Consider the following 19,566-nt stretch of genomic DNA (forward strand, 5'->3'; position numbering starts at 1 on the left):
GTTGGGGGGATGGAGGAGGACACCGTCCAAACCACGGACCATCTAAGACGACGACTCACACCCATCTAAGAGGTGCTGGACAGACTCACTCACCAAGATCCACCACAGGAAGTCAGCATTTAGCAACTAGCATGTAGCATTTGGTGCATCAAATCACCATGTCACACAGTCTTCATGTTCTTTCCTCTTAAATGCTCAATTTTATTAAAAATTCATCTGTTAAAGACAAGATTCAGTTATAAAAGCATTTATTTAACAAACAACCTTGGCTTATTAGTGCGCGTGAACGCTCGAGTCTCACCATCACTGATAAAAAGTCATTAACACTTTTGCATGAAGCAGTTTTTCAGTCAACATCTCTCATCTCTTGTTGTTGATACTGACATGAATAACTTGTGAAACAATAATGAAGGCTTCTGCTGCCTCTGCTGGCTCAGTCCTGGTCCATCTGCGTCGCTCTGCTTCCTCAGGTCAGCATCTTTCCAGCAGCATCATCTCCTTTGATGACACAGAGGTCACGTTTGCTGGTCGTCTCCTCTCAGCACGCAAGGAGACACCGTCTTGTTCTCCAGTCTGGGTCACAGGTCTCTTTTGAGGTGGACCTTCTTGTCCCTGATGTGCTGAAGAAGAATCTTCCCTCTCTGCTCCACGGTTCGGATGAGAGGTCTGAGCCCCCTGGCTCCACCTTGGCTTTCCCAGAACTTCCTGTCGGTGTATAAAGAACGCAGGAGAAGGTTCTCCAGGCAGCCTGACTGGAGAACTGACACGACTCTCTGTGGAAATCTGTAAGAACAGCAGAACATTTCTTAGATTTTTTTTGTATAAATTAAAGTGTTCAATTGTAATTGTTCAATTCCTGTATAAAGCACTCTAACGAGCTGCGTCATACACCCCCCCCCCCACTCACTATTCAGGGAAGTAGAGGACTGTACATGGAGCCAAATAAAAGTAGCCCCACTGGGTTACACTGGCTTTGCCTGTGGCCCTGCTGAGTAGTTTAAAGGTAGACAAGTTCTCAGTCAGACAGATGGACTACACCAAAAACTCATTATGTAGTGGCCTAGTGTAGGGACGGGGAGGGGCTGTAGTCCAACAGGAAGTGATCGAGTCAGGGACGGGGAGGGGCTGTAGTCCAACAGGAAGTGATCGAGTCAGGGACGGGGAGGGGTTGTAGTCCAACAGGAAGCGATCGAGTCAGGGACGGGGAGGGGCTGTAGTCCAACAGGAAGTGATTGAGTCAGGGACGGGGAGGGGTTGTAGTCCAACAGGAAGCGATCGAGTCAGGGACGGGGAGGGGCTGTAGTCCAACAGGAAGTGATTGAGTCAGGGACGGGGAGGGGTTGTAGTCCAACAGGAAGCGATCGAGTCAGGGACGGGGAGGGGCTGTAGTCCAACAGGAAGCGATCGAGTCAGGGACGGGGAGGGGCTGTAGTCCAACAGGAAGTGATTGAGTCAGGGACGGGGAGGGGTTGTAGTCCAACAGGAAGCGATCGAGTCAGGGACGGGGAGGGGCTGTAGTCCAACAGGAAGCGATCGAGTCAGGGACGGGGAGGGGCTGTAGTCCAACAGGAAGTGATTGAGTCAGGGACGGGGAGGGGTTGTAGTCCAACAGGAAGCGATCGAGTCAGGGACGGGGAGGGGCTGTAGTCCAACAGGAAGTGATTGAGTCAGGGACGGGGAGGGGTTGTAGTCCAACAGGAAGCGATCGAGTCAGGGACGGGGAGGGGCTGTAGTCCAACAGGAAGCGATCGAGTCAGGGATGAGGTGTGTTTCTAGTCAAAGAGGAAGGGGTCATCTCCATGGTTCCTCCACCAACAGGAAGTGGTCAATTCCTGGTTCCCCCAACAGGGGAACTTCTATCAGCCTGATTCAGTGCACCGGATCACTGGTTAGTTGAATATAGAATGAATCGTAGTAACAAAACTCTACAAGCTCAGCAGGGGAACGTGCGGCCCGGCAGCTCGGAGCCTGGATGAGTGTGTGAGCTGTGACACACATCAGGAATGGTGGAATGAACAGGAAACGTGTGCTCACTCATCGATGCCCTCAACCAGCCTGAAGTTGAGGTTGTCGGCCGACTGCTGTGGCCTGCCGGCGTTGTCTATGAACACCAGCCTGGATGGGTCTGCCTTCCTCACCTGCACACAGACACAGACAGGTAAGCCAGAGGCCCTGCCAGAGGACAGACACACACAGGAGGAAGTACTTGAGTGTAGTTGATGCAGTATTGTTGTGCTGTGTGTGTCCTGCTGGTCAACCCTTCTGCCTCCAGTGTTAGCAGGTCGGAGGTCACAGGCGGTTGAACGTTCCTATCAATGCACTTTAATCTTTCATCTGTCTGCCTTCAACGGAGTGTCACAGACACCACTGGAGGGTTCTGAACATGGAGGCGGTGGAACGTGTTGCTTGTGTTCTGTACCAGGATGTGAACCAGCAGCAGGTCCTTGATGTTGCCACACTTGGCGTGCAGCAGGTTCTCCACACAGGACTCTGCTGGATCAGGAGTGAAGCCACAGCAGTACCTGTCCAGCCGATCGTTGACCTGCACCAGTAACACACAGCGTTAGTCACTCTGACGGTGCCACGCCCATCATAGTGGAACCCAACCGAACTCCCCTTAGTGACAGAAACACCAACATGCACTGCTAGAACGGAGCCCTCAAATGAGCCCTGAAACCCAGAAACTTGAGTCTTGTAGAACCTGTGTTCCCTCGTCTCCAGGTTGGACCTGGTTTCTGTTTACTGGTGGATGTTGGAGGTTCAAGTCTACATCAGATCCACCAGTAAACACCAGACTGGTGGATGTTGGAGGTTCAGGTCTACATCAAATCCACCAGTAAACACTAGACTGGAGGATGTTGGAGGTTCAGTTCTACATCAGATCCACCAGTGAACACCAGACTGGTGGATGTTGGAGGTTCAGTTCTACATCAGATCCACCAGTGAACACCAGACTGGTGGATGTTGGAGGTTCAGTTCTACATCAGATCCACCAGTAAACACCAGACCGGTGGATGTTGGAGGTTCAGGTCTACATCAGATCCACCAGTAAACACCAGACCGCTGGATGGTGGAGGTTCAGTTCAACATCAGATCCACCAGTAAACACCAGACTGTTGGATGTTGGAGGTTCAGTTCTACATCAGATCCACCAGTAAACACCAGACCGGTGGGTGTTGGAGGTTCAGGTCTACATCAGATCCACCAGTAAACACCAGACCGGTGGATGTTGGAGGTTCAGGTCTACATCAGATCCACCAGTAAACACCAGACCGGTGGGTGTCGGAGGTTCAGGTCTACATCAGATCCACCAGTAAATCCTAATATCTCCAAATGACCTCGCCGATCCAGCTTTCCTTGACCCCATGTCCGTTCCATCAAGGTCAAGGAAAAGTGGGAAGTAACAAGAGATAGGAGGTTACATTTCTAACGCACCCGTGTCTGCTGCTTGGTAAATGGCGGACAGTTTCTTCTGTGGTTTAATTGTGTACTGCCACCGCCCACCACCCTGTGGACACCTTCCCTGATTGGCTGCCTCACAGTAAAGCTCATCAGCCACACACCTGCCAAAGTTCAATGACTAAACATGACATCACATGACCTTCCACAACAATTCAAGTCTGAACAACAAAGCAACAACTGACACATTGACAGTACGCTGGTATGATCTAGTCTAAGCCCCGCCCACTGCACGCTGAGAGCAGCAGAAGACGGCGAGACGTTTTTCACTCAATCTATGTATCAAATAAAGCTTTGGTTTGTCGCTTATGGACCAAACAGCCGATGGCTCGGGAAGTGTGAGGATTTCACCAACATTCGTTGTACCTAGAATGAAATATAAAAGATAAATGGATATAAAAGGAGCCTGGTGGAAGCCCCTCCCCCCTCCGGGTCTATTATTTGGTGAGAGGCAGATCATGGTGGGCTGAGGCCACTTCAGCGTGTCAGAGGCTGAACGGGACTCCAGCAGGACCGTGGGAGGAAGAGCTGATCCTGCTGAGCTCAGGCAAGAACTGCACCCAACCTGTCATCTCATCCTCACCTGTCCGTGTGTGTGTGTGTGTGTGTGTGTGTGTGTGTGTGTGTGTGTGTGTGTGTGTCCTGTATATATCTACAGCTAGCTACTCAGTGAAATGTTAGCTGTTAGTAGCTGCTTTGAACATGAAAACAACAGTCACAGTTGTTGGATCCATTATGAGCAGCAGCAGCGTCTCAGTCGCCTCCTTGTAATTCCTGCACTTTACCAGTTGCGTCAGCAGAGGGCGCCACTGCTCAGCATCACGCTGCTTTACTGTCATGTTGAGAGGCGGAGCGCTTTCTGGGTGGCATCCTAATGGTTAACGGCAAAAACAGGTTTTTGTGTGTGTGTGTGTGTGTGTGTGTGTGTGTGTGTGTGTGTGACAGAGAGAGAGAATGTGTGTATATTTAGTTTTTATTATCTTTTGGGGACCTTTTCTGATATAAACACAAACCTTATCAGGACCTCTAGTCCTCGGGGGACCAAAGACCGGTCCAAATGCCACACAACGTGAATTATGAATTTCTGATCAAAGTTAGAGCGAAGGTCTTAATTGAAGTTAGGTTGGGGTTGGGGTTAGGATTAGGGTGTGGGCTACGATATCCTCATGAATGGAAGTCAGTGGAATGTCCTAATAAGGATATCTACACAAACCTGTGTGTTGTGTGTGTGTTGTGTTGTGTGTGTGTGTGTGTGTAAACTCTTTTAGTCTTTGTGTCTTCTCCTCCACTCCCCTGAGAATAACAAATTGAGACAACTACGATTCGCTCTGAGGTCACAGTGAGACTGGACTTGTATGTTCTGCTCCACCTGTCCTCAGGTGTTCTAGGATTCAATCTGTGGTTTAATCTGGGATTGATCCCAGTGGTAAACGGTGGCAGGAGCACTTCTCTGCACATTTTCGCATGTATTCAACTCTGCAAGTTCCCCAGTAGTTTCCTGCCTTGACAGTGCAGATCTTGAGTGTGACGGTGCCACGCCCATCATAGTGGAACCCAACCGAACTCCCCTTAGTGACAGAAACACCAACATGCACTGCTAGAACGAAGCGGTGCAGAAATGAGCCCTGAAACCCAGAAACTTGAGTCTTGTAGAACCTGCGTTCCCTCGTCTCCAGGTTGGACCTGGTTTCTGTTTACTGGTGGATGTTGGAGGTTGTTTGTGTTCTTCTCCCGTCTGAAGTGTGTTAAGGTAACACAGCTGTGACCTGAAGCGCCGCCGCGAGCTGATTGGTAGTTCATTCAAAATGCAAAATAATCAAAGCCATCACATTATGTGCAAAACAGAAGGTTCATTGAGGAGGAGGAGGCTCAGAACCTAATTATTACGTATGCATGTAGCTGTTGGTGCAAAGCCATGTGATATTTACACCTTTTGATCGTGCGCCGTTCATAAAAGCTCCTCCAGCATGGCCGCCCCTGTATGAATGTCCTGGATACACCACTGCCCTGAATGAGTCCTTGGAAACACTGATCCAAGAACAGCAGTAAAACTCCCATTCTTCAGCCCTCCCATCACTCCCATCACTCAGCATGTGTGTGGTTCCGCTCCTGTCCAACAGAAGGAAGCCAAGTGTGATCTCCTACCTGCAGTAAGAAGTCAAAGAGAGCCAGTCGACTCCACTCTGAGTGGTGGACTCCCACGCAGGGCCCTGACCTCAGGCCAGTTTCAGTCCCACAGTGGACCTGCAGCAGCCTCTGATACTGGACCCAGCTGAGAACCACCGAGTTCTGGTCATTGTTGCCGTCGGCAAGGTGTTGAATATCTGGGTCCCACCATATCACAGGGCGGGGGGTGCCACTGGTGTACCGATAGGGTAGAATGTCACCTTGGAAAGTCCTCAGCACAGCAGGGAGGCTTCTGTTGAGTCCAAGCACCCGGTCCAGGTGGAAGGCAAAAACTTCATACCAGTCGTCAGTGCGCTTGATCAGGGAGCATCGACCCTCCAGGCAGCGCTCACTGTGGGTAGCTGAGTGTCCTGGGATAGGCCCACGCTCAGCTGGGCCCCTCACTGGTGAAGACTCCTACAATGAAAACACTTGAGTTAAATCCCAGCTTGTAATGAACAGCACCGCACATCAGTTACATCCAGCTACAGCCTGGCGACGACAAAGAATATGAGCCCGTTAGCTCTCAATCGTCTTCACAGGTTTCTTTTCCACCGCATCGAAGGCACGCTGCCTGCATTTAAGGAACATATCAGTCAGTTTGAGCAGTTCTATGACTAAACTAATCATAACCTACTTGACATTCAACCAGGAGAGAACACCAGTTCCCTATCACTGCTGCTCTACATGAAAATCCATGAGACAACATCAGACAAACCACCCTGCGCTGGGTTTGAAGGGGTTTTTGTTTCAACGTTAACTGCAGTCAGCCTGCTAGCTAAGCTAAAGACAAGAAGTAGCTTGATTTTAAGATCAACAACCTGCAGAAAAGCAACGCAGCTGTTGATGTAATGACAGAATAATAATGGGACATTCAGCCGCGAAGCCCCACATGCTGATCCTCATCAATGACTTAAGTCTCCGTCACACATGACATCCAGGACGCATCCTGAGCATCAGCCGTTATAATCCACGTCTTCTTTATCCAGCCACACGCTCAGTAATCTACAAACACTTTGAGAAAAATCTAACGAGCTAGAACACATGCGGTTCTGTGCTGGCTCACACTCGTCCACACATGCTGCATCACACATGCAATGACTTGTGAACCAGCGGGAACTCGACGACTCCTCCAGCAACACATCCTGGACTCTGAGGAACAGCAGAGCGACTTCAGGAAATAAAGAAGGAAACACGGAATGAGCTGAGTAAGATGGGGAAGAATCATTAAAACCAGCCTCGAACATCTCAGGTTAAAAGGAACCCAACTCCCTGTGTGTGGAGGATTGGGTGACTCGCTAACGGTGTTGGATTATTGCTTAAAGTTTACAATGCTAATTTGAACCCAAACTTCCTGAACACCAGCAAACATGTTTTGTGTCTAACCCTAAGCGGGCCGTGCTAACAGTGTGTCGTATTCCTGGGAAAGTTCCGTCTACATATCATATCACGTCTCCACCATCTTTGATGGCTTACCTGTAGTGTTGGTGGATCCAGTGCCACTTGCAGCACCTGTCCATGTGCAGGCACCCTGGCTTTACTGACCACATCCCCCCCAGCCAGCAGCTCCATCTTCTGGATGTCATCCTGGCTGAACCAGGAGAGAGGCCACACACCCGGGCTAACCCTGATGCTCCTGTGGTCGCTGTCTGGGAAGTCCTGCTCTCCAGCGCTCCGGCACCAGCTGCTCTCACCCTTCTTTACTCTGGGTTTGATCGAAGCCTGTCCATGTTCCAGTGACTCAGGACTTTTCTTCGGTTCACCCTTTGAAACATGTTGATGGTTTTTGGGTTCTCTGAAGGCCTCTTTCACAGTCTGCTGCTCCTTACCAACTTTTTCAGATTTCCCTGGGTGCTTTGCAGCCTGTCTGTGCTCCTCCGTGACCTGCTGATGTTCAGCCAGTTTTGTATTTGCATGGCTGCTGAGAATTTGCGTGGCTGTATTCCTGATAGAGTGGCTGTTTTTCCCTCTGTCCGCCGCCCACCTGGCTGCTGGCGACGGCTCTCCTGCATGCGCTGCTCTGGATTTGCTGCTTTCAGGACGGGTGTAGGTTTCTGCCCTGGACTTAACTGCAGCATGGCGGCTGTGAGGCTCGGTTCTGTGCTTTGGCCCTGTGTTGCCAGCTGCAATCTCAGGGAGGTGGAGATGGTGGTGCCGGATGGTGCCTTCCATGTCTTTTCTTTTGGAAGCGATGCCTTTGCTTCGGTGCTCAGGTTGGCCTCTCTCTTTGAGCCGGCCTGTGTCATTGCCAGCAGTGAACGCCACCGGTTCAGGTACCACTGCAGGTTTTAGTTGACTGTTTCCTGTCCAGGCTCCGCTGTGGCTGGAACGGAGGCTCAGAGTGACTGGCTGCTGGATGGAAGCAGCTGGGGGGGACTCTCTGATTCTTGGTCTGGATCTGAGCCTCTCAGCAGAACTCAGCACCCGGGACGATCGCCGGTCAACGTCAGAGGGAGGTAACGGGAGCGGGAACGTTACCGTCATCACAGTGATTGTGACAAAGAGGAGAAGCAGTGGGGAGAGGAGGAGCAACCATCTTTGACCGCAGCAGAGTTTTGCCCACACTCTCCAAGCCTGGAGCGTATAAAAATGGCAGAAACAGAAAAGAGAAGACAAAAACACATGTTAGTGGGAGACTGAGAGAGCCATGATTATAACTGAGTAACCATAGACTGCAGGGAGATGTCAGATTCCTGTGGGGGTTTAACCAGATGTGCCAAACAGAAATCAATGAGCTCCAGAAATGTTGAAAACAACTCTGGGCATCGTTCCCTCTGCAGGACAAAGGGAGGTAAACATGCGCTCCGGCAAATTACTCCCCTGGTATCCCACTCACGGCGTCTGACTGCAGACAAGCGAACGCCAAAAATGGAAATGTGCATGAAAAGCGTTGAGATGTCGGAGGAATGAAGAGCGACGTAAACAGCTGAGGCCAGGACCTACACTTCACATAAATGTGGTCAACGCTCAGTGTTTTTTCACTGATGGATCTGAAAGGTTTTCGCTGTAAGAGTTCAGAGTGCCCTGTGTTTACTGCATCTGACTGTGTAGTACTACAGTACTACTATATTTACCTTCCACCACCCGTGCTGTTAACCCTCTGTGTGTGTGTGTGTGTGTGTGTGTGTGTGCGCGTGTGTGTGTGTGTGTGTGTGTGTGCGTGCGTGCGTGTGTGTGTGTGTAGCCTGTCCTGTCCATTCACACTTGGATCCACCTGGCCCCAATAAACCACTCAAATAATGTTGGGTCAACGACTGGCATGTGACCTCCACGACCCTGAAACCCAGAGGTCAAACTCTGGCCCTCTAGAACCCAGGTGACCCCCTCCCAGGGCCTAGAACTGAAGAGGTCTCTTGGACAAAAGAGAACTCTGCACAGAAAACTGAGTCAGTCCAGTTGCCTGCAACGCAACATTGAATAGTTACCACGACCTGCATGACCAAGAGTCCCCGCCCACAACATGATAAACGGTTTATTTTTAAATTCTTTTTTAAAGACAGCCTGTCAGATCCACCAGGCAGGTTTTTGTCTGCAGAGTCTGAGACTAAGACTGTACAAACTAAGAAAATAAAACCTGTATGTTGTGTGTTACTGAGTATTCTAGTGACCGTGTTGGAAGAAGTCATCAAACAGTAACTGCAGCTCTTCATAACTTTAACTTCCATATCTGGAATCATTTCCCAGATAACCAGACTGACTCAGACCTGGTTCTGAAAGCCCCCATTTGACATCATAACTGTTCCTAGAGGTGCAGCTCTACTGTAGGAGGATTTCTCAGCCTGCCCTCTGACTGCCCTCTCTCTCTCTCTCTCTCTCTCTCTCTCTCCTCTTTAGGTGGATGCATGGTTAAGGAATGTTTCAGCCCCTTGAGATCTACTCCTCATCTCTGAGCCGCTAACAACATTCCCAGATCAGTCCAGCAGTGAAAGGATCCCATTATTCTTAGCTGCGCTGGAATGCCCTGAATATTGCTGGCAAAACCACAGATGGAGCCATTCACCCTGACCGGAGAGTTCCCAGGTCAGACTTGAAGGGATTTCTCACCCCTTTTCACTTGTTTGTAGCCAGTGTTGATGGTAAATGGAATACAACTGCAAACGCCTCAAAAGAGGCACCAGAACCAGAGCCTGATGTTCTTTGGCTTCAACCAGCAAAGCAGAGTGAGAGTTCAGATGTGGATATCAAACCATATTTATGTGAATCAGAGTGTGTGGTTGAGGAGACGCAGCAAGGAGACACTGAGGCTGCACTGGTGGTGGAGAGACGACTCAACAAGGATCAGCACAAACCTGTGACCAGCGCAACATGGCCGGGTGCTGCCAGTGTTCAAGTTCCCCTACAACAACTGCTTCGTGCATTCTGGATGTTGTCATGGATGCCAGTCCTAAAATATCAAAAGATGGAAGTTTTCATAAGGCAGCCCAGTGGTGCAGTGGTCCTCCCTGTGGCCCCCCAGCAAGAAGGTTGTGGGTGGAGCCCCGGCTGCAGCACGGGGTCTTTCTGGGTGAGTCTCCATGTTCTCCCTGTTCCTGCTGGGTTCTCTCTGGTACTCCAGCTTCCTCCACAGTCCAAAGACATCAAGAGGGACCAGGTTAATCCAGACTCTAAATTGACCGTAGGCGTGGCTGGGAGAGCCAATGGTTGTCTGTCTCTATGTGTTGGCCCTGCCATGGACTGGTGACCTGTCCAGGGGGAAGGCTGCTGGGATAGGCTCCACCCCCACCACCCTCAACAGGAGGAGAGGGGGAACATGGAGGGAGGGATGATGGATGGAAGTTTTCATCCTCCCTTGGACAGAGTCCTTTGGGTGCCAAAGGTAAACCAGAGAGGACGTCAGCAACAAGAAGACCCCGTCCACAACAATCAGATTTGATCTAAAAGTGAATATTTAAAACTCAAACCATCTCCAGCCACACAGGAGTTTGAGCTCCATGTCAAAGTTCATCTCACTCAACAGCAGCAAGAGCAGACGAGGGTGGACAGAAACACAGACCGGTGGATGAGGCCACAGGAAACAAGCTGGTGATGACCTTGTCAAGGAAGTCCCGCAGCGTTCCTGGTTGTTCACTCGGCCCTCCGGTACGTTGATGTAATTTGTAAGTATTGTTTCGCAGCCACAGACACCCTCATGTTGGTTGTTTCACGTGGCTTTGCTGTGGCTGAAGAGAGCAGGTCGCGACTTTCAGAGGTTTCTCACTATTCCTTCAGAGTAACAACTCCAGTGATGCTAGCAAAGACATCGAGGTTTGTAGCGGCTACCTGTGACGGCTAAATAAGCCTCTGCTAGTCAATGATCAGGCAATCAGGGACCGATGCGCTGTGACTGAGATCTGCTCAGGAGGAAATGATCTGAAAGCACAAGTTGATGCAAAAGTTGGTTATCAGTCAAGCTAAAATGTACTAAATTGAATGTTTAAAGCCTGAAATCACAAAGCTGAATTTGCCTTGAGAGGCTTTAGGATCTGCAGACAGTTGAACATCGTCTGTTCTTAGACCCTCCATCAGGGGAAGGAAAAACTTCCTGAGCCCATATTGGACCCGCCACTCTATGGACGACAGAACCGAGAAGTCAAGGTTGGACCAGTGAGTCGACCACTGGCTTGGGTGATGGTTAGACTGGGAGGTTATAATGGTCACACCTCAGGATTTTAATGATGCCGCATTCACCACATCTGGATAGAGTTTATTTGAAGACTTAATTATCCCCCAAAAGATAATAAAACTGCAGCTGAATAGCTGACTTGGAGAACCGCTTAACTAAAATAGAAGTTGTTTACATCAGACGGAAGTAAAAAGAAATGAAAGCCGTACAGAACTGAGGCTTTCTCATAAAATCCAATTACAGTCACTTTCAACCGCAATGCTGACAACGCCTGCAGGGACTCCCTGAGTGGTGGAAGGACTCTGCCCTTCTCTGACACTGTTGCTAACATGCTAACATGCTATCACAGTTGAACCAGAAGAGCACTGATGGTAAGATGCTTCACGTCCAGTCTCAGCCCTCAAAGGGTTCATCTTTGACCAGTGGGCACAGCAGAGCCACAGAGGGGAACGACCTGCAGCCAGCCACCTTCACCTCCGTCCCTGTGAGACCTGCAGAGTCCTGCTCCGGGAGGGAGGACTGAACTCAGCCGTCTCAGTCACCACAGCCACCGACTTCCTTCACCAGGGACGCTGAAATGGAAAGTGGTGCATTTCCTGATGATGTGCTGACTCAAACACTAGTTTTACCACTGTAGAGGCAGCCTGCTTTGGTGGAGTAACAGAAGTCGTGTGTGCGCGCGTGCGTGCACGAAGGTCGTATAAGGTCATTAGGGAAATTACCCTGCACCTGGCTTCTTTATGTCAAGACCCACAAATATACATTTATGAGTGAAGTATTTGTTCTTCATATAAAACAAGCCAGTTCAGTTCAGTTCCAGTCCTCAGAGCAAAGATCAAACTGGTAGATTCGAGAGAGAAAACCTGCCTGGAAGCTCAACCTGATGGTTTCCTGCGGGTCAGAAACACACATCAGGTTTAGAATCCGATGGAGGTCTAAAGACACAGAAACATCTGTGAGTCACTGAGAGCAAAGCTTTCTGTCAGAGACACTCAGAACAGAAAACCACCCAGAATGAACAAACTACATGCTCAACACCAGAGGATGAGAAGAACCTGCTAATCCTCCCCAAACTCTCTCAGGTGTCACACCTGGTCCAAAGACAAATTCATGACCAAGTTGAGGGTGTGAACCGCCTCTGGCGAATTCCTCAGCAGGACAGATCCCCAGCGACTGGCAGGCACGTGAAGGTAAACCTGGAGAGCAAGAAATGGCTCAGTGCAGAAGATCCTGAGTGTTCAGACCTACAGCTGCGCCCACCTTGGCTCCAGTGGTCACACGAGTACTTGTGTTATACATCGAGGAGTGAGTACACGCAACAATAAAGGTTAATATAGAGGAGGTAACGAGGTGATGGATGAGCGCACTTTTCTGTTGTAACTTACAATGCAGAAGTCAGTCAGTTCATGTACTTATTTAGTTACCTTGCTGAACAAAGAATGCATTGGTGCTGAAGTCCCTGGTGCGACTCTGAGGTCAGCACATGTGCAGCACTGATCACCCAGCAGAGGAGAACGTTTCCCCACGGTGCGAGTTGGAAGTAGAGACAAAAGCGTGTCCTGGTCAAACGGTGACGACTCGCTGGTAACTTTCTGTCTACTGCACACAACTGGACTTCAGATTGAAAGAAGCAGCTGCAAGCCTTCGTTCACATCAGAGATCACGAAGGTTTCCGTAGGTACCGGACGACGATACGTGTCAGCCAGGTGAGTCATCGATGGGGATGTAATGATGTCATCGTGAACATGATGTGGCTGGAGGTTTGGAGCTCCTGGTCCTGAACTATACAAGAAAACCTACATCTGCCTGATTTGAACCGACCAGTTTGACTCTCCTGCCTCAAGTGCATGTGACATCACGATGGCGATGGAAAAGCTCACATCAGGTATCCACACAGCAACAACTCGGTGTAACTGAGTGTAACCTCACACCTGCTGGGTCTCTCCTCTATCAATGAAAGCCACTCTCGTACAGACACTAATCTCTCCAGGCTTGACGCGCTGACAGGTTGGAGTCTGTCTCCTCCCTCTGTAAACCCAATAACCTGCTGGCGCTGACAGGTCGCTGTCTGACTCTCTGACAGCTCCCACCTCTTCTTTTCCCCTTTCCTCTGCTTGTCTTCTCTCCCAGCTGGAGGCTGCAGGTGAAGTATGCAGCATTAGGTCGAGACACGCAACAGGTGTGGAAGCCTGATAGATAGCCTCAGGAGGGGGGGGGGCAGAACTGGCTCATTACACTGTCCCATCTATGACAGCCTTTCTCGGCCGTTTGCAGAGACAGAGCGACGGCCCTGACGGCCTGCTGACACACAGACCTGCTCCAGACTAAACTGTAGTTACACCTGAAAAAAAAAACAACTGCAGCAGCAGAAGCCTGGTGCAGGTCGGACGCCACGGCGCCCTGACAGAGGCAGCGACCTCCTCACTCAGTTGGGACACTTTGACAACAAGGACAAAGACAAAGGAAGCAACAGCAGGTTGGAGTTCTTTGCCCATTTTGCTTCAAACCATAAGATCTTACAGAATCGTGGAAACAAGGAAGCCGCTCAGGCTGAACAGGCACAGAGACTGAAAACCTTTGCCACAGGTGTTTCTTCTGATGGTCGGTAAAAAGCCACTTCCGGATTAGACGCATCAAAACACCACGGAGGTCACAGGTCACCAGGGAGGGGCCAGCTGGCATCTTCCAGCTGCACGCCATCATTTTCCAACAACAGTCAGTTCCACCACAGCCATCGACTTCACGCCTGCAGGTCTCATCGCTGGTTCAGGATCAGAACGCTGGTCTGCTCGTACTGAGAGCTGCTCACTCAGCTGGTGGACCGCATGGTTTGAACCAGGAGTCTCAGGCAGACGCACCCCTGGGGGTCCCAGCAGAGGGTCGGGATCTGACGGACACTGGCAGGCCGCTAAGTGTTGTCTTCTCAGCTGGATCCCTCTACTACCTGTGTGTGTGTGTGTGTGTGTGTGTGTGTGTGTGTGTGTGTGTGTGTGTGTGTGTTGGTATGTGCCCGAAGCTGTCAGTTGGGAGCTAACATTAATGAAACCAGTCAGTCAGACCCTCTTCTACTTTCTCACACACACACACACACACACACACACACACACACACACACACACACACACACACACACACACACACACACAGTAATGTACAACACGCAGGCCGATGCAACAAAAGCAAACTGATGTACCGAGATGTAGATTTCACTCTCAAGCCATTTTAAGACGAAGACGAGACACGAAAGATGAAAAGACAGGAGTTCCTCTCTGCGTCCCGGCCGCACAGCTCAGGTGTCCTGCTCAGTAATCAAAGCAGCCGAAGGACGAGAGACCAAATGTGTTCCCACTTTCGGTTTTGCATCAGAAATTTGTTCCTTCATCAACCTTCAAGATCAAAACGGATGCTGGAGAAGCTGGGAGCAGAGCTGGTTTCAAAGAAGGAGTCGAAAGGATGATTCTTTCCATGTTGGTTTTTTATCAACTGACAAATCTCTGCTCTCTCTGATTGGTGCTTCAATGCACGTCGACTCATCTGAGGTGTGGCAACAGGGAGCAGAATCAGTAGCAAGTGTTTCCTCTATCATCTTGTCTGCGTTCATCGTCACCTACAACTGAACAAACATCGCCCGGTGAAATGATGATGTCACATTAGTTTCCTGCACTCGGAGCAGAAGTGTTCTGACTAACAGAGAGGATGATTGACAGCGTGATGACACACATGCCTTTAATGGTTCACCGGATATTCAGCCGATACGTGGAAGCGTGTGGTTCAGCTGTGTGAGTTGGTTTAAGAGGTCTGGGCGTCACGCAGCCAGACGCTGCCTGTCACTGCTCCGCCGCTACGCTCTATTAACCTGTTAGCATTCTCCCATAGCAGGAAACACGCTCCGGCCTGTTTGTGGAAGATGATTAGCGTGCTAATCCCGGGATGAACCCTAGAACAACACCGTATACGGGACCTGCCATACTTCCTGATCCCATCTCTGCAGCACAGCTCAGCGAGCAGGCAGGTGGGAGGAGCAGAGAACGTCCGAGGGACGCGCTGCAGCCGCATCGACTGACTCAGACTTTCTCATGGAACCAAATGCAGATTAACTATGTCTTTTAGTGGACCTTTTTTCCCGACCATGTTCTTACACGTACGTTTACCAGGCCAAAGCAGCAGCACTTGTGTCTGTGCGCTAAAACAAGGTGAGACAGTACAACATCTTTGCTGCTGCACCAACCCAGACCACAGTCACAGAACACAGCAGGACGAGTATTCGTGTATGGAGGGGGGCGAGGAGACAGAGGGGGGAGTGATGATGATACACCAGTCCAGGGTGGAGCGGAGGGACGAGGAGGAGCCTCAGAGAAACAAACCGGGGCGGGTATGGATGAGCGGGTGCAGACAAGTGGGTCAGGCCAAGCTTCCGTCCTGAGTGATTCTGCCACTTCTGCATTTCAGTCCAGTCCTGAACGGGACCTCACACGCGACCGTGGCCGAACACACACCTGCTCCCGGCTGTCGAACACAGAATAAAGAACAAGTCTTCATATTTGCCATCGCTCACATCTGCAGAAAAGTGCGTCCTCTGCATTCGATCGCTTGTCTCTGGAGCAAAAGGGGACCATGTGCAGCTGTCAGGGACCAGAGTCTTGGTCAGGACCTCCATCAGGAGCATTAACCTGGCCTGCATGTCCCCGATGGTGGGGAGAACCACACAGGAAGGAGCAGGGACGGTCGGGACTCCAGCCCAGGACCCTGTGATGTGAGGCAGTCCTGCCATGTCCTTTATGTCCTCTCTACAGTCCCCTTGTGGACAACGACAGTCAAACTGAACTTGAAAGCCTCTGATAGTGCGTGTGCTTGTGTGTGCGTGCACGCGCCTGTGCACGTGTGCTTTCGTGCATGCGTGTGTGTACATGCGTGTTTGCCTGTGTGTGTGTGTTTTAAAGCAGCAGGTTTTGGTTACTTAAATTCCTCAAATGTTCCTTCTTTGTCTAACAGATGTGAAGTCTTTGTTTCCAGGAGGAGCGTTCAAACATTTGGACAACGCTCGCTCCTATGTGTGTGTGAGTCTAGTTTTTGTCACCCAATGGAGACCTTTTCTGGTAGGAGGACATTTTAGCCGGTCCTCACATCTTCAAAGGGCCGTTTGACGATCAAGACTTGGTTTAGGGTCAAGGTTAGAATCAGGTTCAGTTTAGGGTCAAGGTTAGGGTCAGGCAGTCATTTGCGATGGTTTCGGGTTAGGGTGGGGGGCTAGGGAATGTATTACATCAATGAAAATCCTCACAAAGATATAAGTACAAGTGTGTGTGTGTGTGTGTGTGTGTGTGTGTGTGTGTGTGTGTGTGTGTATGCACACTTACTATTAACAATTAGTCAACAAAGCGGACAGAGAAAGCAAACAATGGCGGCAGCGGCGTAAACGATCTCCAGAGCAAAGAACAGATCGTCTCCCTGGCAGACGAGCAGAGCTGTTCTCAGACCAGCTGGTCAGCAAATGTGAACATGATGACATCACTGCCTCAAGTGTGTGTGTCAAGAGTTCTGACAAGCAGTAATGTAACTAGGAAACCTAGAAACTACAGTTTTAGACCTGGCAGGACGGAGGAACTCGCCAGGGGAGGGAGACTCCAACACTGAGCCTCTCCGGCGTTTGAGAACGAGGGCCCAACGACTTCCTTCCTCGGAGGGAAGCGTTTGTTTGTCAGCTCGAACCCAGCTGAGGCGCTGAGGAGCAGGTGCTGCTGGGCCTTCCAGGGCGAAGAGGACACTGCGATTGGTCACATTCCTCTTAACACACACCTTTGATTAATTTACAGACTGAAGTCAATTCTGTCCCGCCCAGAATATCCACCAGCACCTAATTTGAACAGACTGGACACGCCCCCAGAGCCACTCACACCTTCCACCTTCTACTCCAGGTCACTTGTAGTTTCTCTGAAGCACTGAAACACTCACCCTCAGACTCAGACTCATCCCGGCCCAAACCCATTCATCAAAACCGCTCAGGCTTGTTGCTCCTGATGTGATGACGCCAGTATTAGGCAGGTCAGAGGTCACAGGTGGTTGAAGGTCCCTGTCAGACATGGACAGAATCTAGCAGAGGACGCGTGACGACAACTCGCTGCTTGACTCTGACATTCACAGTTTCTCACATTGGAAGAGACAAAAGTGTGGAAACGTCGATGTCCATGACGAGCACCTGACAGCTGCCGGTCGGCACTGATGACACTGGTTTAACTCACGACATCCTGATAGGACACCAGCAGGAGCCTGTGACTCCGGGTGTGTGTGTGTGTGTGTGTGTGTGTGTGTGTGTGTGTGTGTGTGTGTGTGTGTGTGTGAAATGCTCCCCCAGTCAGGACGGTGGAAAGGCAACAGGGAGTGGAGAACACACATCTGCCTCCTCTTTGCTGCAAACGCCCACTTTAACGTGATCTACATTTGCTCCCTTCTACTCAGGACAGAAAAAAGTACACAGAGAAGAAAAGAGAAGAAAAGAGGAGAGGAGAGGAGAGAACATTTGCATAGTTTCCATGTGGCAGCTCAAACCAGGAGCCTGTCTCGGCATATGGAACCAATTTGAAATGTGAGACTGTAGGAACGGCTTGAAAGGCACATTATCGCATATCAGCCCTCGACAATCGACCATAAATGCAGCTGAGAATAAACGCAGGAGATCAGACCTGCAGTTCCATTCCAGCTGTTCTGGTTCCTGAGGGTTGTTTGAGTTAAAGCTCCACCGCTTGTTTTCTGCCTAAAACAAGAATAGAAGAGCCGCCGTTCGTATTCTCGTTCATATTCCTCCTGAGCGGAGGATGAAAACACAGGCTTGCAAGCTGTTGCCACAGCAACCAACCCGCCTTCTGTGACGTGACGTGACGTGACGTGACGTGACGTGACGTGACGTGACGTGGAGCGTTACTGACAAGCTTTCAGATGCTGTTTTCCACGCAACAGCATCAGGAGGAAGAAGGTCTTTGTTGACCCCAGGTCAGAGCAAGGCAACAGAGCCCAGTGAGGCTCAGTCCAGACTTGAACCAGACTCAGGTCAGATTTAGGTCCGCCTTGGGTCAGATTTAGGCCAGACTCAGGTCAGATTTAGGTCCGCCTTGGGTCAGATTTAGGCTAGACTCAGGTCAGATTTAGGTCCGCCTTGGGTCAGATTTAGGCCAGACTCGGGTCAGATTTAGGTCCGCCTTGGGTCAGATTTAGGCCAGACTCGGGTCAGATTTAGGTCCACCTTGGGTCAGATTTAGGCCAGCATTGAAGTGAGTTGTGCAGCTCAAAAAGGCTGGAATCTTCAAGTATAATATAAGTGTATATTTGTACGTCTCGACCGTGCGACAGATACTGCAACTGTACACTCAGAACATGGCGATGATGTGCTGCCATCAGCATGAAGCCCTACTGGCTGGACCCTGGCGTTGGGGGTTGAAGTCCAGCAGCAAGTTGATCAGTTTTGTGGTTCCTTCCTGTTCCCATCACCAGTCTCTCTGAGCTCAGACCCTGAGCCTGGCAGGAGACCAGGCAGAACCATGGAAAATGTTCTCCACTAAAGCTGCAAGCTTTTACCTTTGCTGCACACACACACACACACACACACACACACACACACACACACTCCCTTGCTGATTAGTAATCTGTCCTGGCACTGATAGACACTAAGGGGAGTCAAACGTTGCTAGCGGTGGGTGCTCAGTCGAATCAGAACCGGCCCGCTCAGCCCGGACGCTTCGGACTGCTCAACTGGAGGAAGTCAGTCTTACCATGGCCCGCATCCCCGGTGGAGAGCGCTCCGCTTCAGCCACTTGAAAGGAGTAAGTTACGCGCGCATCCCGCCGCTCCCGCACGAAGCCGAGCAGTAGCAGCTCGAGTCAGCAGCTGTCCGCGGGCAAGCGGACCCAGTTCAGACCCAGTTGGAGCTCCGGCACCGGCAGCATGATGTTGTGAACGCAGCCTGGGGCGGAGGGAAGATTCTGCGGGGTGGGAGGACCAGCAGCTCCATGCAGGCGTCTGCGGGGAGAGCTGCTCTCACCAAGCAGCGAGGTGAAACTTGAGAAGTGCCCCCCCCCCCCCCCGCTCGCTATGAGTCAGAGAGGAACCCGAACCACAGAACCACAGAACCACAGCACTGCAGACCAAAGTCGAGCTGCTCCCATCGTGTGGAGGTTACCAAAAGGCTGCTGCTGACCTCTGACCTCTGCTGACCTCATCCCCTCTCTGTCTGACCTCTCCAGATCCCTCAGCCTGTTCATGATCACCTGTGGTACTGATGCTCTTATGTTTAACATAGAATACTTCATAAGTACGGGTTCTAGTCAGTACCTGGTACCATCTCTGTC

At 50.6% G+C, this 19,566-nt stretch overlaps 1 protein-coding gene across 1 annotated transcript; it reads right to left on the reverse strand.

The window, feature by feature from the left end:
• Nucleotides 1–186: 186 nt before the first annotated feature.
• On the reverse strand, nucleotides 187–19,209 carry gask1a (golgi associated kinase 1A). The gene is made up of 6 exons (XM_086217428.1): nucleotides 18,991–19,209; nucleotides 7,102–8,199; nucleotides 5,605–6,042; nucleotides 2,420–2,542; nucleotides 2,035–2,138; nucleotides 187–783 (listed from the first exon to the last, which is right to left on the reverse strand). The coding sequence occupies exons 1-6, from the start codon at nucleotides 19,000–19,002 to the stop codon at nucleotides 579–581; spliced, it is 1,980 nt and encodes a 659-aa protein (XP_086073554.1). The 5' UTR covers nucleotides 19,003–19,209; the 3' UTR covers nucleotides 187–578.
• Between the last annotated feature and the right edge of the window lie 357 nt (nucleotides 19,210–19,566).

This window comes from Aulostomus chinensis, chromosome 11, assembly GCF_037954235.1.
Source record: "Aulostomus chinensis isolate RoL2024-O1b breed Wild chromosome 11, RoL_Achi_v1.0, whole genome shotgun sequence".
Classification (NCBI taxonomy): domain Eukaryota; kingdom Metazoa; phylum Chordata; class Actinopteri; order Syngnathiformes; family Aulostomidae; genus Aulostomus; species Aulostomus chinensis.

Excerpts from the sequence above, each read along its gene's own strand:
- gask1a (XM_086217428.1), bottom strand. Across the intron at positions 6,043-7,101 it reads TGGATCCACCAACACTACAG|GAGTCTTCACCAGTGAGGGG; the intron begins GTAAGCCATCAA and ends TTTTCATTGTAG. Across the intron at positions 784-2,034 it reads CTGGTTGAGGGCATCGATGA|ATTTCCACAGAGAGTCGTGT; the intron begins GTGAGCACACGT and ends CTGTTCTTACAG.